Source organism: Danio aesculapii, chromosome 23, assembly GCF_903798145.1.
Source record: "Danio aesculapii chromosome 23, fDanAes4.1, whole genome shotgun sequence".
Lineage (NCBI taxonomy): Eukaryota > Metazoa > Chordata > Actinopteri > Cypriniformes > Danionidae > Danio > Danio aesculapii.
In genome coordinates, this window is record NC_079457.1 from 155,001 (window position 1) to 180,000 (window position 25,000).

At 36.4% G+C, this 25,000-nt stretch overlaps 1 protein-coding gene across 1 annotated transcript in view; it reads left to right on the forward strand.

Moving 5' to 3' along the window:
* Positions 1 to 25,000, forward strand: part of LOC130216951 (collagen alpha-1(XXVII) chain B) — a 108,706-nt gene that overhangs the window by 56,334 nt on the left and 27,372 nt on the right. The window contains exons 7-13 of the mRNA XM_056448895.1: positions 5,812 to 5,865; positions 13,796 to 13,840; positions 16,251 to 16,304; positions 16,547 to 16,591; positions 18,120 to 18,173; positions 20,444 to 20,488; positions 21,492 to 21,545. Coding sequence (XP_056304870.1) covers positions 5,812 to 5,865; positions 13,796 to 13,840; positions 16,251 to 16,304; positions 16,547 to 16,591; positions 18,120 to 18,173; positions 20,444 to 20,488; positions 21,492 to 21,545 — 351 coding nt within the window. The remainder of the gene's footprint in view (positions 1 to 5,811; positions 5,866 to 13,795; positions 13,841 to 16,250; positions 16,305 to 16,546; positions 16,592 to 18,119; positions 18,174 to 20,443; positions 20,489 to 21,491; positions 21,546 to 25,000) is intronic.

The window sequence follows — 25,000 nt, forward strand, 5'->3', positions numbered from 1 at the left end:
GTGTGCGTGTGTGTGCGTGTGTGCGTGTGTGTGCGTGTGTGTGTGTGTGTGTGTGTGTGTGTGTGTGTGTGTGTGTGTGTGTTTTACTGTAGATGAAAACCCCTCAAATACCTCATGTACTCTCAGCTGCCACTTTATTAGGTACACCTGTCCAACTGCTTGTTAACACTAATGTCTAATCAGCCAATCACATGGCAGCAGCTCAATGCATTTAGGCATGTAGACATGGTCAAGAGGATCTGCTGCAGGTCAAAGTGAGCATCAGAATGGGGAAGAAAGGGGATTTAAGAGACTTTGAACGTGGCATGGTTGTTGCTGCCAGACGGGCTGCTCTGAGTATTTCAGAAACTGCTGATCTACTGGGATTTTCATGCACAACCATCTCTAGGGTTTACAGAGAATGGTCCAACAAAGAGGAAATATCCAGTGAGCGGCAGTTCTGTGGGCGCAAATGCCTTGTTGATGCCAGAGGTCAGAGGAGAATGGCCAGACTGGTTCAACAACATGAAAGCATGGATCCATCCTGCCTTGTATCAGTGGTTCAGGCTGCTGGTGGTGGTGTAATGGTGTGGGGGAGATTCTCTTTGGGTCCATCAGTACCAATTGAGCATGGTGTCAACACCACAGCCTACCTGAATATTGTTGCTGACCATGTCCATCCCTTTATGACCACAGTGTCTCCATCTTCTGATGGCTACTTCCAGCAGGATAACGCACCATGTCATAAAGCTCCAATCATCTCAGACTGGTTTCTTGAACATGACAATGAGTTCACTGTACTCAAATGGCCTCCACAGTCACCAGAGCTCAATTCAATAGAGCACCTTTGGGATGTGGTGGAACGGGAGATTGGCATCATGGATGTGCAGCCGACAAATCTGCAGCAACTGTGTGATGCTATCATGTCAATATGGAGCAAAATCTCTGAGGAATATTTCCAGCAGCTTGTTGAATCTACGACACCAAGTATTAAGGTAGTTCTGGAGGCAAAAGGGGGTCCAACCCGGTACTAGTGAGCTGTACCTAATAAAGTGGCCGGCGAATGTACATTAGTCATATGTAGGGCCAGATGGAATCTGCAGACGTTTTTTGCTATTTCTGTGGAGAATTTTGGTCCAAATCTGCAGATTTCTGCTGAATTATTTTGGGAGTTTCATAACTAAAATCTTAATATGTGAAATAAACAATCATCTCTTTTAAACTTGTATTTAATTTGCAACTTGTATTTACAATGCAAATCCAGTTAGATTCACTTTATCTGGTAAACAAAGGAAGTCTCTCATATAATATCTCTACTAAAAGACAGAGAATATTACTGTACACACTGCACTGTACATAAATCATTTTATTTTCATATTAGTCAATAATATTACTGTAATTAATGTAAAAACTGAATAAATATAGATTTACACACATTTACTCCAGTAAATAAACAAGATTCTGAGTGGGCCTAGTCATATGTCATTTTAAAGCACAGTCTACCCACATATGGGAACTCTGTCATCGTTTATACACTCACTTTCTTCTTCTTCCATTGAACAATGAAAACAGATCGACACTGTAAATAATATCCGTTAATCAACTCTTTTGGTATAGTGTTTTGGGTTTATCTGTGGTGGTGAATTGCATTATGGGATGTTGAGCTCTGCTCTGTCCACTTCTGATGCTGAAAGTTCAACTCTACAGTTTAACAAAGTGACTTTTATTGACATTTTAATAATAATGTCTAGAGAAATAAGTGTGTAGAATAACAGTAAATGTGCTGCAGTTTATCACAAGGTTTCTGTAGTGTAATATACAACACCAACACACACAATACAGCACTGCACACTATTACACATGTGCATAAAACACACTTAAATACACCTTTCTTGGTTAAAACCAGTTAAACTCCGCAGTCTGTGACGTCATCAACTTCTCTTTAAGATTTAAAGGGCTCGCATTGCACCAGACCCCCTTCAGTGGTTTCGTTTGAAAGTGTAGAAGCTATATTTTATACACACATGCATCACTTTGGTTGTTATTCTACTCTACAAAAGTTATTAACACTTAAACACACAGTATTTTGGAGACCCGAGCTGGGTATTGAACATTGGTTCATATTCATATGGTTCATATATGACACATGTACAAGTTCTAGCTCAAATGAAAGCTCTTGCCGGTGCTCATACGGTTCTAGCATTCGTTTCACTGAATTATATTCTCATATCAAACAGTTGTGGAATGAATCGCAGTGTTTCCACAGCGCAGAAGTGAAATCAATACATTAATGATCAATAAGCAGCTCCAGATAGCACAGACAGCTGTCATCTCTTACCTTACGCTGTGCTCTTCAGGGCCATTCCTCCTCTGTTTTTGAGGTGATGTGCATCAGTAATCCTTTTATATGTCTGACGTGGTCCAAACACAGTAAATTCTGTTTGATCAAGCAAAAGAATAGTGAAATATGAAGATAATGATCAGTCCCTGTGTCTTGTGCAGCACCTCTCATCAGGTGGAATACAATAACTTCTGCACAGATTATGGTGGAGACATTTTCCTATGATTACAGACATGTGCAGGAACCACCAACATTAATTACAGCAAGCTAGAGCCCACAGAACCTAAAGGGTCCACTCTCAAATCTGAGTTTATATAAACAGCGCCTCTTTTATTAGGTGTTTATTATAACACAGACAACATATACTGCTATTTTAAACACTTTCAGTGGTGTTTTATGAACATTCATAGGGTTTTCTTTAACATGATGCCACATTTTTGCATTTACACCTCTGCATGTGGATTTGGGAAGCTTTTAAATTTGAGTAGGCAGAATCCAGGCGGAAATCCCATGGTGCTGCTGGTGTCTTGTTCTCATTTCTAAGCTACAGGAAGGATAAATGATCTTCAAACTTCTTCAGAACCATTTATTTAAAAAATCTGGGCACGACATCTTAAAACACGTCAAATATGCAAAGATTAATTTGTCAAAACATTTTAACATCCACACATTGATGTTTATCAAAATAACAGCAGAAAAAGTGCTATAGTATAAGATCAGCTGTTAACACTTTACAGTCACAACTCATGCTATTATTACTCATGCTGCTGGCTCATGACCTGCAATACTCACTGTTTTTATTAGTTATGACTTTATTCTGCATGCCTAATCACACCCAATACCTTAACAAACCCTCCACCTTAATTGAGCTTGATTGATTATTGAGCTTAAGTCTTAGTTAATGGTTTGATAACAGCATGAATCCTGACTTAAAATAAAGTGTTACTGAAGAGGTTTATTCATCTGAAAGATCCAATGTGCGTCTCTACAGCAGGATGTTAAAATGATGTTATATTGATGTCTAGGCATGGGCCGGTCTAAGATTCTGACAGTATGATAACCCTAGATAAAAACATCACGGTTTCACAGTATTGTGTTTACTTCTCCAAAATAAGTTCTTTTAAATGTCTGGGTAAAAAACAGTGAACAGTTTCCCCAGTGAACACAGTTTACTTCATATTAAGAAACATTTAAAGTATTTTGCACCAGTAGCTTTTGATATGGAGGTTCATTTTCTGCTGGATGTACAGTTGTCCTAAAAAACTAAATAAAATAGTTGTGAAAAACATGTAAAAAACAAAATAAATCTATGGCATAACAGAATACTATGTCTGTCTTAAACCCTGACATTTCCAAACCACGGTAAACCTTGAAACCGGTTATCGTCCTATACCTACTGACATCAACATTCATAGACAATTTTAGCTTACCCAATTCACCTGTACCGCATGTGTTTGGACTGGCCCCACAGAGAGAACATGCAAACTCCACACAGAAACGCCAACTGACCCTTCTTGCTGTGAGGCGACAGCACTACCTACTGCGCCACTGTGTTGCCCAAATGAACAAATTTATTATTAGTTAATTATTTTTAAATCAACATAACATTGATTAGCATTTCTGACATGTTTTTGAAGTTGTTTTGATAAGCACTTGTAACATTTATGGTGCTAATTTAGTATTATAGATTTACATCCTGCTCTTTTTAATCCTATGAAATAGAGAAATATAGGAATAAACGGTTATACTGTAATGAAGTTTAAACAATGTCAATATGAATACTTAAGAGTCTGAAATCAAGGGAATAATAATGATAATAATAATAAAATAATAATAATGATAATAATAATAATAATAATAATAAAATAATAATAATAATAATAAAATAATAATAATAATAATAATAACAATTATAAAATAATAATAATAATAATAATAATAATAATAATAAAATAATAATAATAATAATAATAATAATAATAATAATAATAATAAAATAATAATAATAATAATAAAATAATAATAGTAATTATAATCATTATAAAATAATAATAATTATTATAATAATTATAAAATAATAATAATAATAATAATAATAATAATAATAATAATAATAATAATAATAATAAAATAATAATAATAATAATAATAAAATAATAATAAAATAATAATAATAATAACAAATAATAATAATAATAATAATAATAATAAAATAATAATAATAATAACAAATAATAATAATAATAATAATAATAATAATAAAATAATAATAATAATAATAATAATAAATAATAATAATAATAATAATAATAAAATAATAATAATAATAACAAATAATAATAATAATAATAATAAAATAATAATAATAATAATAAAATAATAATAGTAATTATAATCATTATAAAATAATAATAATTATTATAATAATTATAAAATAATAATAATAATAATAATAATAATAAAATATTAATAATAATAACAAATAATAATAATAATAATAATAATAATAAAATAATAATAATAATAATAAAATAATAATAGTAATTATAATCATTATAAAATAATAATAATTATTATAATAATTATAAAATAATAATAATAATAATAATAATAATAATAATAATAAAATAATAATAATAATAACAAATAATAATAATAATAATAATAATAAAATAATAATAATAATAATAAAATAATAATAGTAATTATAATAATTATAAAATAATAATTATTATTATAATAATTATAAAATAATAATAATAATAATAATAATAAAATAATAATAATAAAATAATAATAATAATAACAAATAATAATAATAATAATAATAATAATAATAATAATAAAATAATAATAATAATAACAAATAATAATAATAATAATAATAATAATAATAATAATAATAATAAAATAATAATAATAATAACAAATAATAATAATAATAATAATAAAATAATAATAATAATAATAATAAAATAATAATAGTAATTATAATCATTATAAAATAATAATAATTATTATAATAATTATAAAATAATAATAATAATAATAATAATAATAATAATAATAAAATAATAATAATAAAATAATAATAATAAAATAATAATATTAATAACAAATAATAATAATAATAATAATAATAAAATAATAATAATAATAATAATAATAATAATAATAATAATAAGGTGACGCGGTGGCGCAGTAGGTAGTGCTGTCGCCTCACAGCAAGAAGGTTGCTGGTTCGAGCCTCGGCTGGGTCAGTTGGTGTTTCTGTGTGGAGTTTGCATGTTCTCCCTGTGTTTGTATGGGTTTCCTCCGGGTGCTCCGGTTTGTGGTTTAATTATTTAATAATGGGACGAAAATGAATGAATGATGAAAATAATAATAATAATAATAATAGCTATAAAAGAAAAAGTTTTGAAATGCGTTAGTGAGGAATATATGACTGACTGTGCAGGATTTATCATCACATCAATGTTTTATTATTCCAGGGTGATCGAGGTCGGTCGGGTCCCCCGGGTTCTAATGGTGATCCAGGTCTGAAGGTAAGTTCACTCCTCCTGTTCTGTCTTAAAGCCGGCTTTAGCTGAATTATGGTCTGTTTTGGGTGGTGGATGTAGTGTTTCATTCTCCACAGTGTTGGTAGAGTATCGGTTACCGCCACCGCGGCAAAAAGGCCCCTCTGGATTGGGTTTCAGAGCAGAATAAAGGGCCTGTGTGGTGTTTTCGTGGCGGGCGGAGGTCTGTTCACACTTCCAGGGATGTAGTTTTGCTCGGGACTCAGCGTCACTCGGGAGCCCAGCTAGAACTTGAGAACCCACAAAGGTCAAAGGTCATCTTTTAGAGGAAAGGCATGCTCCTGATGACAGCCCTGTAGTGCGTCCACAGAAGCAAGCACTTTCAGTTTAAGTAACTTCTGAACTAGAGGATGTGTTTCTGTGGTGTTTACAGACTGGAGATGTGTTTACATCCACCTGTTTATATGTGCAGTTTGCATTATTGCTCAAAACTGCTTAATGGAAATATAAAGATGCACATAACAGAGTAGGATAAGATTTATCTGATCAGAATCAATGTGTATAAACAGCTGTCATGAGTAAAGTCTTCATCAGTATGTGTGATTCAGTGCTGTAGTTTCTGCTGATCAGATGATCTAACAGATATAAATGTGTGTGTGTGAGGGTCTTTGTGTCATTAATGTTGGTCTGCAGATATAAATGTGTGTGTGAGGGTCTTTGTGTCATTAATGTTGGTCTGCAGATATAAATGTGTGTGTGAGGGTCTTTGTGTCATTAATGTTGGTTTAATCAGATATAAATGTGTGTGTGAGGGTCTTTGTGTCATTAATGTTGGTCTGATCAGATATAAATGTGTGTGTGAGGGTCTTTGTGTCATTAATGTTGGTTTAATCAGATATAAATGTGTGTGTGAGGGTCTTTGTGTCATTAATGTTGGTCTGATCAGATATAAATGTGTGTGTGAGGGTCTTTAGGTCATTAATGTTAGTTTGATCAGATATAAATGTGTGTGTGAGGGTCTTTGTGTCATTAATATTGGTTTGTCAGATATAAATGTGTGTGTGAGGGTCTTTGTGTCATTAATGTTGGTGTGCAGATATAAATGTGTGTGTGAGGGTCTTTGTGTCATTAATGTTAGTTTGATCAGATATAAATGTGTGTGTGAGGGTCTTTGTGTCATTAATGTTGGTCTGATCAGATATAAATGTGTGTGTGAGGGTCTTTGTGTCATTAATGTTGGTCTGCAGATATAAATGTGTGTGTGAGGGTCTTTGTGTCATTAATGTTGGTTTAATCAGATATAAATGTGTGTGTGAGGGTCTTTGTGTCATTAATGTTGGTGTGCAGATATAAATGTGTGTGTGAGGGTCTTTAGGTCATTAATGTTAGTTTGATCAGATATAAATGTGTGTGTGAGGGTCTTTGTGTCATTAATGTTGGTTTGTCAGATATAAATGTGTGTGTGAGGGTCTTTGTGTCATTAATGTTGGTGTGCAGATATAAATGTGTGTGTGAGGGTCTTTGTGTCATTAATGTTAGTTTGATCAGATATAAATGTGTGTGTGAGGGTCTTTGTGTCATTAATGTTGGTCTGCAGATATAAATGTGTGTGTGAGGGTCTTTGTGTCATTAATGTTGGTCTGCAGATATAAATGTGTGTGTGAGGGTCTTTGTGTCATTAATGTTGGTTTGATCAGATATAAATGTGTGTGTGAGGGTCTTTGTGTCATTAATGTTGGTCTGCAGATATAAATGTGTGTGTGAGGGTCTTTGTGTCATTAATGTTGGTTTGATCAGATATAAATGTGTGTGTGAGGGTCTTTGTGTCATTAATGTTGGTCTGATCAGATATAAATGTGTGTGTGAGGGTCTTTGTGTCATTAATGTTGGTTTGCAGATATAAATGTGTGTGTGAGGGTCTTTGTGTCATTAATGTTGGTTTGATCAGATATAAATGTGTGTGTGAGGGTCTTTGTGTCATTAATGTTGGTCTGCAGATATAAATGTGTGTGTGAGGGTCTTTGTGTCATTAATGTTGGTGTGATCAGATATAAATGTGTGTGTGAGGGTCTTTGTGTCATTAATGTTGGTCTGCAGATATAAATGTGTGTGTGAGGGTCTTTGCGTCATTAATGTTGGTCTGCAGATATAAATGTGTGTGTGAGGGTCTTTGTGTCATTAATGTTGGTCTGATCAGATATTAATGTGTGTGTGAGGGTCTTTGTGTCATTAATGTTGGTTTGCAGATATAAATGTGTGTGTGAGGGTCTTTGTGTCATTAATGTTGGTCTGATCAGATATAAATGTGTGTGTGTGAGGGTCTTTGTGTCATTAATGTTGGTCTGATCAGATATAAATGTGTGTGTGAGGGTCTTTGTGTCATTAATGTTGGTTTGCAGATATAAATGTGTGTGTGAGGGTCTTTGTGTCATTAATGTTGGTTTAATCAGATATAAATGTGTGTGTGAGGGTCTTTGTGTCATTAATGTTGGTTTGCAGATATAAATGTGTGTGTGAGGGTCTTTGTGTCATTAATGTTGGTCTGATCAGATATAAATGTGTGTGTGTGAGGGTCTTTGTGTCATTAATGTTGGTCTGATCAGATATAAATGTGTGTGTGAGGGTCTTTGTGTCATTAATGTTGGTCTGCAGATATAAATGTGTGTGTGAGGGTCTTTGTGTCATTAATGTTGGTTTGCAGATATAAATGTGTGTGTGAGGGTCTTTGTGTCATTAATGTTGGTCTGATCAGATATAAATGTGTGTGTGAGGGTCTTTGTGTCATTAATGTTGGTTTGATCAGATATAAATGTGTGTGTGAGGGTCTTTGTGTCATAATTGTTGGTCTGCAGATATAAATGTGTGTGTGAGGGTCTTTGTGTCATTAATGTTGGTTTAATCAGATATAAATGTGTGTGTGAGGGTCTTTGTGTCATTAATGTTGGTTTGATCAGATATAAATGTGTGTGTGAGGGTCTTTGTGTCATTAATGTTGGTCTGCAGATATAAATGTGTGTGTGAGGGTCTTTGTGTCATTAATGTTGGTTCGATCAGATATAAATGTGTGTGTGAGGGTCTTTGTGTCATTAATGTTGGTCTGCAGATATAAATGTGTGTGTGAGGGTCTTTGTGTCATTAATGTTGGTTTAATCAGATATAAATGTGTGTGTGAGGGTCTTTGTGTCATTAATGTTGGTTTGCAGATATAAATGTGTGTGTGAGGGTCTTTGTGTCATTAATGTTGGTTTGCAGATATAAATGTGTGTGTGAGGGTCTTTGTGTCATTAATGTTGGTCTGCAGATATAAATGTGTGTGTGAGGGTCTTTGTGTCATTAATGTTGGTCTGCAGATATAAATGTGTGTGTGAGGGTCTTTGTGTCATTAATGTTGGTCTGCAGATATAAATGTGTGTGTGAGGGTCTTTGTGTCGTTAATGTTGGTCTGCAGATATAAATGTGTGTGTGAGGGTCTTTGTGTCATTAATGTTGGTCTGATCAGATATAAATGTGTGTGTGAGGGTCTTTGTGTCGTTAATGTTGGTCTGCAGATATAAATGTGTGTGTGAGGGTCTTTGTGTCATTAATGTTGGTCTGATCAGATATAAATGTGTGTGTGAGGGTCTTTGTGTCATTAATGTTGGTCTGCAGATATAAATGTGTGTGTGAGGGTCTTTGTGTCATTAATGTTGGTTTGATCAGATATAAATGTGTGTGTGAGGGTCTTTGTGTCATTAATGTTGGTCTGCAGATATAAATGTGTGTGTGAGGGTCTTTGTGTCATTAATGTTGGTCTGCAGATATAAATGTGTGTGTGAGGGTCTTTGTGTCATTAATGTTGGTCTGCAGATATAAATGTGTGTGTGAGGGTCTTTGTGTCGTTAATGTTGGTCTGCAGATATAAATGTGTGTGTGAGGGTCTTTGTGTCATTAATGTTGGTCTGCAGATATAAATGTGTGTGTGAGGGTCTTTGTGTCATTAATGTTGGTCTGCAGATATAATGTGTGTGTGAGGGTCTTTGTGTCATTAATGTTGGTCTGCAGATATAAATGTGTGTGTGAGGGTCTTTGTGTCGTTAATGTTGGTCTGCAGATATAAATGTGTGTGTGAGGGTCTTTGTGTCATTAATGTTGGTTTGATCAGATATAAATGTGTGTGTGAGGGTCTTTGTGTCATTAATGTTGGTCTGATCAGATATAAATGTGTGTGTGAGGGTCTTTGTGTCATTAATGTTGGTCTGCAGATATAAATGTGTGTGTGTGAGGGTCTTTGTGTCATTAATGTTGGTCTGATCAGATATAAATGTGTGTGTGAGGGTCTTTGTGTCATTAATGTTGGTCTGCAGATATAAATGTGTGTGTGAGGGTCTTTGTGTCATTAATGTTGGTTTAATCAGATATAAATGTGTGTGTGAGGGTCTTTGTGTCATTAATGTTGGTCTGCAGATATAAATGTGTGTGTGAGGGTCTTTGTGTCATTAATGTTGGTTTGATCAGATATAAATGTGTGTGTGAGGGTCTTTGTGTCATTAATGTTGGTTTAATCAGATATAAATGTGTGTGTGAGGGTCTTTGTGTCATTAATGTTGGTTTAATCAGATATAAATGTGTGTGTGAGGGTCTTTGTGTCATTAATGTTGGTCTGATCAGATATAAATGTGTGTGTGAGGGTCTTTGTGTCATTAATGTTGGTCTGCAGATATAAATGTGTGTGTGAGGGTCTTTGTGTCATTAATGTTGGTCTGCAGATATAAATGTGTGTGTGTGAGGGTCTTTGTGTCATTAATGTTGGTCTGCAGATATAAATGTGTGTGTGAGGGTCTTTGTGTCATTAATGTTGGTCTGATCAGATATAAATGTGTGTGTGAGGGTCTTTGTGTCATTAATGTTGGTCTGCAGATATAAATGTGTGTGTGAGGGTCTTTGTGTCATTAATGTTGGTCTGATCAGATATAAATGTGTGTGTGAGGGTCTTTGTGTCATTAATGTTGGTCTGCAGATATAAATGTGTGTGTGAGGGTCTTTGTGTCATTAATGTTGGTCTGCAGATATAAATGTGTGTGTGAGGGTCTTTGTGTCATTAATGTTGGTCTGCAGATATAAATGTGTGTGTGAGGGTCTTTGTGTCATTAATGTTGGTTTGATCAGATATAAATGTGTGTGTGAGGGTCTTTGTGTCATTAATGTTGGTCTGCAGATATAAATGTGTGTGTGAGGGTCTTTGACATCTTGTCTAGAAGGGTCTGTAGGGAGTGAGAGAGGTAGATGTTATCTGAAAATATTCAGTAGCTCTAAAAGATGATGATGTCCTTGTGAACCTCATTGATTCCTGGCTGAATAATTGTTGGTCTGAGCTCATTATAGGCCAGACTGTGGCTCAGTGTGTTTGGATTTTCATTTGTAATCCCATGAGAACAGACTGCACTCAGTCAAGCTCAGAAAGTCATTGCTCTACTAGACGTGTTTTCTTTGAAAATCGAGCTCTTCTGGACACACTTACCTGCATTTAGCTGAGTTTGAAAGGTCAAGGGTCACAATCAGGGAAGGGATATGAAGGTGTGTATCTGTACTGTTGTGTTAGTGGATCATCAATGGATTCATCTAACAGAAAATCCTGAGAGACGTCTCTGTTTTGTCATGTGGAATACGCTACTGTTGCTTGAGCCAGAAATTACATTTGTCCAGTTTCCATCATAAGCTTAAGCAGTCCCAGAATCAGCCCAGCCCAGCACTTATTTCGCTGTCAAAATAAGATCAAAAACACTTGACATCTATTTGACGTCCACACATTGATGCTGATTTGACCACCAAAGTAACAACACAATCAGTATTACAGTATTACACGACAGGTTTTATTCATCTGATAGCTTCAATTACATATCAGAAGTGTGCACTGGTTTTTTATATTGTGCGATGCTTGGAAACTACCCTGATGTTAAAATGACGTCAAATAGACATAATATTGGCATCAAAAATCGATGACCGGACAGCCCTGTTTTTTGTTGCCAATGTTAGATGTCAATTTGATGTTTTAACATTAAGTTAGTCAATTGACATCAAATCTATTTGTATTTTTGACATGTTTTTGACAGTGTTTTGATCAGGGGTGTTTCTAGACATAAAGCTCTACTGGGGCACTGTTCCCCCTCCCAAAAAATTATTGTAATGAATGAATAAATAAATAAATAAATAAATAAATAAATAAATAAATAAATAAATATGCCTTATAAATAAATATATTTAAATTAAAATAAATAAATATTTATGAATAATAAATAAATATATTGTATAAATAAATAATTTATAAATAAATAAATAAATTTATAATATATAAATATATATACATCAAATTTGAATTAATATGGATTTATAACAGCTCAGCGGGATGTTTGAGGTCAAAACACCATCATATTGACATCTAACATTGGCATCAAAAAACACGTCCAAATATTGATACAGATTTCATTAACGTGTTTTTGACGCTCACATTAGAGGTCAATTTTTGATGTCATAATTCAGATCAGTCAAACTGATGTATTTTTAACATTAAGGTAGTTTACTTGAGTTGTAGGCAAACAAAAAATCAACTGTAAACTTGTATTTTGGTGTCATCATCAATATGTGAATGTCAAATATAATATCTTAAATCTTTAAATAAATGAGAGTGTATGGGTGTTTCCCAGTGCTGGGTTGCAGTTGGAAGGGCATCCACTGCATAAAACATATGTTTATTCCGCTGTGTAAAACATATGCTGGAATAGTTGGGAACAAAGCCAAAGGAAAATGAATGAATATTTTTTAATAATATCTTTTCTGTCTTTCTAACATCAAGGTTTCTGGAAGGTTTATTACAACCAGATCGCTCTTTTGTTTATAAAATGGGACATATTCTGGCACATTTTGAGTTGCATTGACATCAAACAACACGTCCAAACATTGATTACAGGATTACATTACAGATGGGTTTTTGACACTTACGTTAGAGATCAGTTTTTGATGTCAGTTTAGATGTCAGATTGATGTATTTTAACATTAAGGTCATTCACATGCATTGTAGGGCTTCAAAACCCAGTGTAAACTTGTATTTTGGTGGTCAAAAGAGCGTCAATGTGTGGATGTCAAATGGACGTCAAGGTTTTAACATCAAGTCCATATGCATTTCTGATGGCAATGTTAGTCAAGATGTCAATGCGATGTTGTTTTGAGCTCATGCTGTTGATTGTCCACTGATCCAGCTGTGTCATGAGTTATATCTGAGATTATCCAGCTCTCTCTCCCACTGAACGCTGGAGTCTTTGATATTGAGCTTGCTGAACTCCAGCGGTTTGTCTAAATGCTGTTTTTATTGGTCATTCGTGAATCTGGAGCTCTCAAACATTTACAGAGCGAGAGCAGAGATAGTGCTGGCTGTAAATCAGGAGCACCTCTGACCTCTGACGCATCGCTGTCCTCTCGCTGGCCTGGAGGATTTTCCACAGGATTGCACCACACTTAAAAAGCCCTGCGCTCGACACACAGCGCCACCTGCTGGCAGACAGACCTCACTATCGCTCCTGAACGTCCAAGCGTTCGATGTGAAGATTAATCTGCAGACGTGACTCTGGGATTGCGCTGGCGGTTTCCCGCAGTAGATGTGTGTGTGTATGTGAGCAGTTCTGACCTCCTCCCGCTCCACTGTCGGGACTTGTCTTTCTCCACGGCTGGAGCTGGAGCTGTCAGACCGGGGAAGCTTTAAAGGGTTTTGACAGTTCTGGGGAAATTCTTCAGGGCTATTAGTCTTATCTGAGGCCACTGGAACTTTAGGCAACATAATCCCTAGAGATGTGGAAAGGATAGCGAGTCTGTACACCTCTGTGCTTCTCTACACTGCGGGGAGATGTGGGAATGCTCAGCTTTGTGTTCATGTTGGAGTTTTCTGAAACATTTAATCATAATCTGCATCTGTTTTTCTCAATTGTAGGGTCCCAAAGGCTATCCAGGACCCGCAGGTCTGCCCGGAGAACAGGTGAGTGGATAAAACACGCCAAATGTCATCTCAAATTCCTATTTTCAGCTTCTGCTTTAGCTGTTTAGTGTTAAAATAAAGCATGACATTCCCTTCTTGTAGATCTACAACAGTTAGGATTAGGACTCTTATAGCTACACAGGACAGAAGGCATGTTGTGGTGTATCAGCAACAAGAAAAAACTATTAGTGCTGTTTGCTGATCAAGTTGCTTCTATAAGGGTTTTAGTGCATTTCTTTGCAATTTTCTTGGATTAAGAGTTTTTGTATCTTTTATTATTTCAGTTCTTTTTATTAATTCAGATGATTCAGTTTTCAGTATAACAAACATTAGTTTAGGAACTACATAGCAATGCACAAAAACAACTTCAGCAAACTATGGCCTGCACAAGCACAAGTACAGCAGACAAATTACAGCTAATCTCAGTTTCCTGTAAAAAAGATCGGCTGTTCTGCAGAGGTTTCCATGTTGAGCATTGATCAGAGGAAACAGAACATGTTCAGCACATTTTACACAGCTTACAGGAAGTTTTGTGCAACACTTTTAGTGATAAACCTGAAAACCATACAAATACAACAAATAACAGTAAAATTCTGAATGATTTAGACAATCTTCTTTATATTAATGATCATATCATACATGTAGGTGAAGTATTAATGCATTTTTCTCTTCGGTATGGCTATTTTCAGATATAATTTTAAGTTTCAGACATTGGGAAAATGAACGCTGGACTTTAGCATTGTATTTACATTTACATTTACATTTAGTCATTTAGCAGACGCTTTTATCCAAAGCGACTTACAAATGAGGACAAGGAAGCAATTTACACAACTATAAGAGCAGCAGTGAACAAGTGCTGTAGACAAGTTTCAGGTGTGTAAATCTAAGAAGCAAAACATTAGTAGAAAATAATTTTTTTTTTTTTTTTTTTTTTTTGAGAGAGAGAGAGAGAGAGAGAGGGCACAGTTAGTGGTATAGCCAGAGAGGCAGTTGCAGATTAGGAAGGAAAGTGGAGACTAAACAGTTGAGTTTTTAGTGGTTTCTTGAAGACAGCAAGTGACTCTGCTGTTCTGATGTAGTTAGGGAGTTCATTCCACCAACTGGGCATTTACCAAACTGGGTATTTAACCAAACACAGGCTTATTGGGAACATGTGTCCAGAGCTACATTTATGGTCTAAATATTTATTAAAAATGCCATAAATGTTTAGTTTACAACACCTATAGTTTTGTTTTACCAGTTGTTTTGTATTATAGTACTTAATAATGAATGTTGAGGAGTTTCTTTAAACATCTGCTTTTAAATGAGGATTCATATTTTAATATGGAAATGATTCATAATCACTTTACCTTTACAGTCATATTTATTTTCACAGATATTATAATAAAGAAGGAGTTGTACACTTATGTAGCTTCATATGAGAACAGTTGTGTACCTTCATTTCAGTTGTACCATGAAATGTACAGAACTGTCTCATAAGAGCTCTTTTCTGGACCACAAAATTTATAACTTTTACAAAGGTACAAACCTGTTCCTTAAGGGAGATCATTTGTACCACCGTGTGCCTTTGTTTCTGAGAGTATAGACTATAAAGATATATCTACCTAAAGCTTGACATCTCTTCTCCTAAATGAACCAACTGCACTTGAAGCAAATGTTTTATATTGGTTTTCTAATCCGTATGAAGCAAACACAAGCTACAGTCTTCCACATCTGACCTCATGACCTTATTCAACCTAAATCACATGACACAAACATCCACACACTTGTAAACAAAGCGGCCGCAGTCATTTCAGCCGGAGATTTACCATCAAGACCAAGCTGGACATATGATCAGCACATAAGCTGATTCTTACACTAGTTTGATTCACAGATTACTAGAAATGGCTATAAACCAGGTTGTTTTCGTGACCTTGTTCACATCAAGTGTGCAGTAGCGAATGTTTCTAAACTAGATTTAAGAGATAGACATTGTTAGATTCTATTTGTGATTGCATATATGCAAGTTAATCATACGCTTAGCAAACAGTTTTTAAGTTTGATGATTCCCCATTTATCTGAATGCCCGAGAGCTGTTTCCAAGATGGCCACCGAGCGAATTGACTTTCCTTTAATGGTCTTTGGTTTAACTCTCTCTCTCTCTCCATAGCGCTCTGTGTGTGTTTGACATGGCATTAAACAGATCTGTGGGTTTGTACCTTTGTGCCTCCTCAATAAGCGCGTCCGGAAGGTTTGGAACTCAATACACGGAGAGTTTGATTGAGTCACAAAGCTCCGTCTTTATCTGCAGAGATGGACATGGGCCAGGGTCAGCCGCAGACGCTCGCAGAAAGATGAACAATAGCAGCTCTATTCATCCGCTGGCAGACGCCATCATCCCTCATTCACGCTTCTCTTTCTCTCTCCTCAGGGTTTGCCAGGGTTGCCAGGCGTGTCTGGGGCGGCGGGTTACCCTGGCAGGCAGGTGCAGTGACCAACATCCACAATATAGCATAAAGCAGAATGTCAAAATACATGTAAAAATACTGATTCATTTAGTCTTGACGTCTATTTGACGATCACACATTGATGTTCTTTTGACCACCAAAATAATGACACCCAAAGCTTTACTCATCTGAAAGCATCATTACACATTTACACTGGAGTTTAGATCCCTACAACTGCCTTGATGTTACTGTTGATGTACTGATGTCTCGTGTCTCACAGGGTTTAGGAGGACCAGAGGGAAACCCAGGACCCAAAGGTGTCAATGTACGTGTAACAGTTCATCTATTGATAGGCTAATGTTTTCCTGTCAAACTGTCTATATTTATAGGGATATCAATATCAATATAAGCTCATATTTGTAAACTGTTGTGTTTTTGCTGCACTGATACTTTGGCACAGCACAACAGTCAAGTTAATTCTTAAAAACTAGGTGGCAAAAGCCCAAGTCTTTATCATCAACAACACCTTGGTTGTTTGTTTGTTGATGTGAAAAAATTTAGATTTCTATTATTTTTGAGTCTAGTCAATTTAATAAATCCTAAATAGTTTGTGTTAGTAGCAGCAACACACCGAATCAATCAATCAATCAATTAATCGATCAATCAATCAATCAATCAATCAACCAAGTGAAATGTATTTTCAAAATTAGATTTTTTTTGTCAGATTTTATCCAAAAGACGGAGCTGAAAATCAGTTTAAAACATCCTGAACGTCTGGATTTGTCAGTGTTTATAATAAATATTTGTAATGATTTTTGAGTCTGACGTTGCTGTTGATTAATATTGAGTGATTGAAGACATAGTTCACCCAAAAATGTAAATTCTGTCATCATTTACTCTCCATTTGCTTTTTTCAGTCTCTTCTGGTAAACAGAAGAGGAGATATTTTGATGAAACCTGTAACTATTATTTGTTTTTTCTACTACTGAAGTTAATGTTTACAGGTTTCCAGCATTCTTCACAATATCATTTTTGTGTGTTCAACAGAAGATAGAAACTCTTTAAGATTTGGAGACACTCGAGAGAGAGTAAAGAGAGAATAAATAAAAAATTGTGTGTGAACTAGCCCTTTAAGGACAGAAAAAATAGTGTAGAAGAAACAAGCCATGTCCAAATCCATCCGAACCAATTGACTGCAAACATAGAGCAAAATCTCACCTCAGATATCATCTAAAACAATTGTATAATGCATAACACTGATCATCTGTAGTGTGTGTTGAGATCTGAGATGTTCATGTTTCAGAAACACAAGCTCTTTTTCAGCATCTGGCCATGTGCCGCGGCTCTGGAATGTGCACAGACAGGAGGAGGGCTGATTCTTTCATCTTTGACCGATAGTACATGTGATCTTACTTAACAAAAAAGAAGAACAGCGCATATAGAGCTCCATCAGCCCACAGCAAACACAAACACCATGAATGATGTGTGTGTCTGCAGTTCAACATGTGGAAGAGATCATGTTTCACACCTGATACAGACATGACAATACTGTTCTGCTGACTGGAACATTAGGAACATTAGCTGTCCCTAAACTTCTCCAATACTATCAGGGCATGATAGAGAAGACACGCACCAATTTTTGTTCCAATTTTCTAGAGCGTTTCAGAGATACAGACTTGTGTTCTACTGCTTACTACATTATAAATGAATGCAGCATCATAGAGCTTAGAACGGTTTTAGACCAGCATGGGATCAGGATTCTCTGAGCACTATTTGGGAATGATCTGATGACAGATGGAGGACTAAACATGGAGGTTTTATCTAGTGGTGACTTGTTTGTGTTTCTGTATCAGGGCTTCATCGGACCACCAGGAGTTGCGGGACCACCAGGACTGGAAGGAGAGAGAGTGAGTACAAATGCACAGATGTAAAATAATCATGCTCAATAATGCTAATGAGATGCACGAAACCAGCTCATTAAAGCCAAACAGCTAACTGTAGATTACAACATGCTGCTTTAGTCAGGATTATTAAAGGGGACAAAGAGTCTCTTAAAGAGACAGTTCACCCATAAAGGATTCTGACATTTTTTGTTTGTTGACACTTCCATCAAAAGTTGCTTCTATAATGTTTTAGCGCATTTCTCTGCAGTTATTTTAAAAGTATTTTTACATCTTTGATCTGATTTTCAGTATAATAAGCAATGGCTCAGGAACTACATAGTAATGCACAAAAATACTAATTTTGGCAAACTGTTGCACACGTAAGCACAACTAATAAGTTCTAAACTGGTTTACTCTCCCTCGTGTTGTTCCAAACCCCTGAGACCATCTTCAGAACACAAATGAAGAAATGTTTGATGAACTTCAAGAGATCTCTGACCCTTTATAGACAACAAGTCCCGAAAAGAACCAAAGACATGGTCATAACATTTCTATATCACTTCTTCAGTGGTTCCATCGTAATTTTATATGCACAAACATATTCTCGTAGCTTTATAAATATGATTTATCGCAGTGTCTATCAAGGGGGTCTGCTTGCTTCAGTAGTTTGTGTAATTCATGTGCATTTAATTCAATTACATCTCATTTATTAATCAAACTTTGTATCAGTGTTTTCAGAGGTCATGATTGGATAACCAGTGATGGGTTATTCCAATAAACCGTTTTCACAGACGACCTGTTTTTACTATTGAATGATGAAGTTTGCCGCCAATATTTTCCCACATCCCTTTCTTGGGGGTTCAAGCATTAATTATGGTGGTCAAACCCTCCTGTAATTCGCACCCTGATTGAACCACTTATGGCACATGGACTGTTTAGATGATATCCCTTGCTGTATATGAAGTTTATTTGTAAACTAATTTTGAGAGGAGCACGTGCTCATGATTGCTTGTGGCTGGTCCCGCATTATTCAATTTATGATTCACCAATCAGACGATTCCTAATCCTTATGTTCCATATCACAGCCATCTTCGTTTTGAAGAATACTCCGTTCCACCCCTACTATTCCTCTTTTCCTAGATGGGTGGCACGGTGGCCCAGTGGTTAGCACTGTTGCCTCACAGCAAGAAGGTCACTGGTCTTAGCTCTTACTAAGCGAGCTGACGTTTCTATGCGGAGTGTACATGTTCTGCTCGTGCTCATGTGGGTTTCCCCCAGGTCCCTCCCATCGTCCAAAAACATGCAACTTAAGTTAATTGACTAATCCAAATTGGCAGCATAGAAATGCTCCTAGTAAGTAGTTATCTCTTAAGAGCGAGTTCTCGAGATCCTGAGCTCAAACTCCCCTTTCGCCTTGCTTACGGGAGGAAGCCCCGAGCTTGAGGATCTGGTGAGCTCAGGGCTCTCTCCCGGGACAGCATGCCAAACACGCTTTATAATCAATCATCAGCTGAGTGTGAACTCTTGAAAATATGTTTGTTTGTGGGTTTGGAATGACATGAGGGTGAGTAATTAATGACTGAAGTACCATTTTTGTGTGAACAACCCCTTAAAATTTGCAGTATTGTTCAACCTACTGGTTGAACTTGGTATTGCAGTCCAAATGTAAAACATTAGAGTCAATCCTCAGACTGATGCAATCGCAGGTTGCCAGATTGATGATAAACAGATGCAGTTGTGAAGAAGGTGTTTGTAATATTTATATTATTTGTTAATGAATAACTGTGTGTTTTAATAACTCTGAATCTACATGACGTTTCTGCGTCTGCTTCTGTCCTACAGAGGGCGCATTTTTAGCTTCGTCCAAATACATTGAGAGGCTTCAAGACTGAAATCAATTACACTGTTTTCCACCATCTGGCAACCTGGAGTGCTGTGATTTAATTGTCTAAACTGGCAGTGGGCGGAGTTACACAAATCAAAACAAAGTCAGACATTCTGACACGGGAACGCACATTCACAAAGCAGAAGAGCTGACTGTAGCGTTGATTCCCAGATGGGTTAGGGCATGTTTATTACACATATTATGCTATTTTTATGCTTTAGAAGTCTAAGAAAGTGTAAAGCTGCTAATAGCAGTGTAGTTTGGACATGTTTCGCTGAACATGGTGATGAGAGCAGATTCACAGTTGAGTTGACTGACTTTAGTCCCCTGTTGACTGACATTCACTGGAGGACAGAGGATTGATGAAGATTCAATGACTGTTTACTAACCGTAATCATGTGTGTTTCAGGGAGTTCCGGGTCCTAGAGGAAACACGGGTCCCAAAGGAAGACAGGTAAGGACATCAGTATGCAAATGAGTCATGCATATTTACAGCAGATGAAGGTAGTCGTGGATAAAGAAAGAGGGAAACTGAAGAAAGGATGTGTTGTTGTCATCTGCTGGCCAGCTGGAGAGCCGGTGGCAATACTGCAGATGGAAGAGCTTATGAGAACTATAAAGTGTACATAAGTAAAGAAACATCGCTCTAATGTGTGTGTGTGTGTGTGAGTGTGTGTGTGTGTGTGTGTGTGTGTGCGTCTTTGTGTCTGTCTGTCCCTTTGGTGATGTTGTTGCTGTTTTTGCTCCGTTGACTTCCATTATAATCACATGTATTGATTGTAAAGCCATGACAGCAGATAATCATGCCTTCTAGACTGCTGCGGGTTTTACCTGTTATAATGGAAGTCAATGGGGCAAAAATAGCCACCATTAAAATGAAAAGGTAGTACATTTGCCCAGAGTGTGTTGTTGTACAGAATATTTCCATAGCATTTTATCAAAATATGTGTGAAGATAAGATTAGTCAGCAGAAATCCTCCCATTTGCTGAACACAGAGAAAGTTGTGGCCAAATTAAGACTCAAAATCAGCCCAGGGTTAATCTGCAAGTTAATGTAGTTAGTCAGTCTGCATATGAATATGAGGATTTGGCACGCGCATATATCAAAACTGTTTTGAATAAGTCTTCAGACCTGTCACAGCTCCAGAGAGCCGCTGGAGCAGGTTTCTCTTTACTGTACGAAAGGCAGAAATCCTAAAATCACAGCCCAGATCCAGTGTGTTGTGCCAGCTGGGCGTGCGCCCGCCGTCTGCTGCTGCAGGATCATTAATCAAAGCTTCTCCCGGCCGGATGAAAGACATCCAGAGCCTCTGGGCGACGACAGACACAAGCAAACATGCAGAAAAAACAGCAGATTCTTTGACAGTAACGTGAGCGTGTCAGCATGCAGGCCGATGAAGCGATGCGTCTCCTCAGGACACAAACACTGACAGAGCGCTGATCTGATGCTTTCACAGGGGGTGGTGGGAGACCCAGGAGAACGAGGACCTCCAGGACCAGATGGAAATCAGGTGAGTGTGTCTTCTTTAGTACTTTGTGTCTTATTTTAGTTGAACTCTTTTTATTAACAATTCTTAATCAGAGAAGTACTACAAATGAGAGAAAGAAAAACCACAACACATTATTTTCACAATGTTGAGGAGAGAAATACTGAGTGGTAATTAAACACGTTCCTTACTCTCTGAACCATATTGAGATGGAAATAAAGTAAACAAAAACAACAACAAAAAAGGAACAACCAAACCATTAAAAAAAAAAAAAAAAAAGAAAACATACATATACATAATAATAAATTAACAAATGACACTCAAGTAGGCCATTACCGTTAAATGTAAAATATCACGCAATTTCTTTCCTAATACACTCTTAGATAAGTTTGTATCATTCAAAAGCAAGAGGGGGAAAAAAGAAGAAAAAAGACATACAGACAGGGTTAAATATGCAAGACGGGATATATAAAGCTATTTTTTAAAATACAACAGACAAGGTTGCCAAGCTGTATAGAAATCCTCTGTTTTGCCATTGATAGAATATCAAATTTTTTCTATTTGAATGAACTGTAACAGGTCATACATCCAATGAAAGTAGTTTGGCGGAGAAGACTTTTTCCAGTTCAATAGGATCATTCTTTTAGCAATTATTAAGCAAAAGGCTAATACATTTGACTGCAAAGATGATAGCAATACATTTGTAGGATTGAGTCCAAACAGTGCCACTAAAGGACACGGTTCAATTTTTAGAAGAAAAATATCAGATATTGATTTAAAGATTGATGTCCAAAAAGAGATTAACTCTGGACAAAGCCAGAAGGTATGGTAGAGGGTAGCTGGAGCTTGTTGGCATCTGTCACAAATGGGATCAATTTCTGGGTTTATTTTAGATAGTTTAACTTTTGTCCAATAAATTCTATGTAATAGTTTAAACTGTATCAGTGAATGGCGAGCACAGATAGTAGTATGTACACGATGAAGAACTTTTGACCATTCATTGCCTGAAAAAACATGATTGACATCTGATTGCCAGTCTAGTTTTATTTTAGACAAAGATGAAGAGTCTGACATTATATTAAATGATAAAATTGTGTTATATATGTTGGAAATAGCACCCTTGGAGACTTTTATTTCCAAGATCTGATCAATCTCTTGTTTAAGAGGTGTATGAGGGAAGTGAGAAAATGTATTTCTTATAAATTCACACGAGTCTGCAAATACACAAAGAAGTGAGTTTTTGGGAGCCTTTTGTGTCTTATTTTACATAAGTTCTTCGTTTTCATGTGAATAAGTTTGCACATCCTGTTGAATTTCATAGTTTTCAGTACCAGGACATATTTATTAACCCTCCTGTTGACTTACCGGTCAAAATAATACTCAAAACGAAGTTTTTTATCTTGAAATGTGGTGGCTTTTTCCAAAATCCCCCAATATGAAAAAAATCACTCACATTCTACTTTAAATTATTCACTTTTCTCAATAAACATAATCTCCATCTGTAAGTTTCACACCTGATACAGACATGACAATACAGTTCTGCAGAATAGACACATTAGGTGTACATTACAGCAATATAGATAAAGATAAAGACTTCATTAAATGAGTGTGTGAAGTGAGGCTGTGTAGTGTTCATAATCTCATAGACGTCTTTTAGATGTCATGGCTCATTTAAAATTCAGAATCTCTTGACCAGTAGGTGGCGCTGTCCCTAAACTTCTTCAATACCATCAGGGCATGATAGAGAAGACACGCACCAATTTTTGTTCTAATTTTCTAGAGCGTTTCAGAGATACAGACTTGTTTAAGTTTAAACTTGACATCATAAAACTTTGGCAAAACTTTGACATCCTAACAACGGTGCTCTTTTGACCACCTAAAGTTGTCTTATTTTGCAGAACTAATCTCTACCACATATAGGGGCTGTTTGTTTGTGTTTTCTCTGATCATACAGCTGTCTGATGTGTTTGCATTTAGTCTCAGCTAAATGGGAATAAATTCTATTTTAAATGCCATGCTACATGCACATTGAACTAGGCTACATCAGCTAAAGCACAAACACAAGGTCACAGCCTAGTTACCAGCATGAAAGAGGTTAAAATGATGTAAATTGCACAGAAGGAAGTGCGTCCCACACCTGAAGTGGTTTGAGTGATCGGGTTAATATCCGTCTGTACATTTACACCTGTGCTTTTCACCATCTGACTGCTAAACCATCAGGAAGAGCACATGACATGAGCAGATGTAAACAGGATCATACAGTCATGTAAAAGGGGTGAAAGTCCTGTGAAAACCCTATTGAATGTTTAAGTGTTCACTATTAGCACATAATAATGAACCCTTCAGCTTTTGTCATAATAAAACCCCCTTTACTGTAGTGAGAGTCGAATGCTTACTACTGAGTGAACACTGCTGAAATACTGCACACTGATGAGGGAACACCCAAACATTCACAGAGTTTGGGATGAAGATCAGCTTGTTTCTTCATGCAGAATAGATTTGAGGATTGAAATTAAACTGATCTGCTTTATGTTAGAGCTTTAGTGAAGGCAGGTCTGTTTGAGCCGACAGGCGTAATAGTGTTTACTGAATTATAGTCAACACAAGAGGTAAAATACTGTGTGGTGTCCTTAACAATTGGAAGATAAAACCTCCGATGATCAACATCAGACATCTGATGTGTATATTCAGAACACAAATGTTTTAGAGTAAATGTGAGAGCTCCTCATCCTCCAGCAAGGGTCCCGAGACGCTCACAGTCCAGAAAAGACCCAAATCATCCTCTAAATCCTCTTCGGTGTTCGTCTGTATATGCCAAGCTCCACTTTTGTGCAGTAAAGAACTGGAAGGATAGCCTTGTTCTCCAACGTCTCCTGCTTCTGATCAGTGTGTGTGTTGTGCTGCTAACTATAATGGTGATATGTTATACTGTCTGTAATAAACACACACACACACGCACACAAACACACACACACACACACACACACACACACACGCACACACGCACACACACACACACGCACGCACACACGCACACACACACAAACACACACACACTCCTTTTCTGGATGTTGAATGTCTTGGGGTCATAATTTGGACTGAATGTTTCTGTGAACTGACCCTTTAACATACACTAGAACAGAAGTTCTCAAACTGGGTCCTGGAGGGCTGGTGTCCTGCAGATTTTAGCTCCAGCTTGCCTCAACACACCTGCACAGATGTTTCTAGAGAGCTTAGTAAGAGCTTGATTAGCTAGCTCAGGTGTGTCTGATTGGGGTTGGAGGTGTCTGCTGGACACTGGACCTTCAGGACTGAGATTGAGAACCCCTGATCTAGAATAGGGACTATGTCCTGATTTTTCAAAAACTCTTCATAAACATCAGACTTTGATGTGCATGACAATGACATCCAATCATATGTAAATAGGTCGTGTGTATGGTAATTGACAATTAGCATAATCTGTCGATACGTTTAGGTTT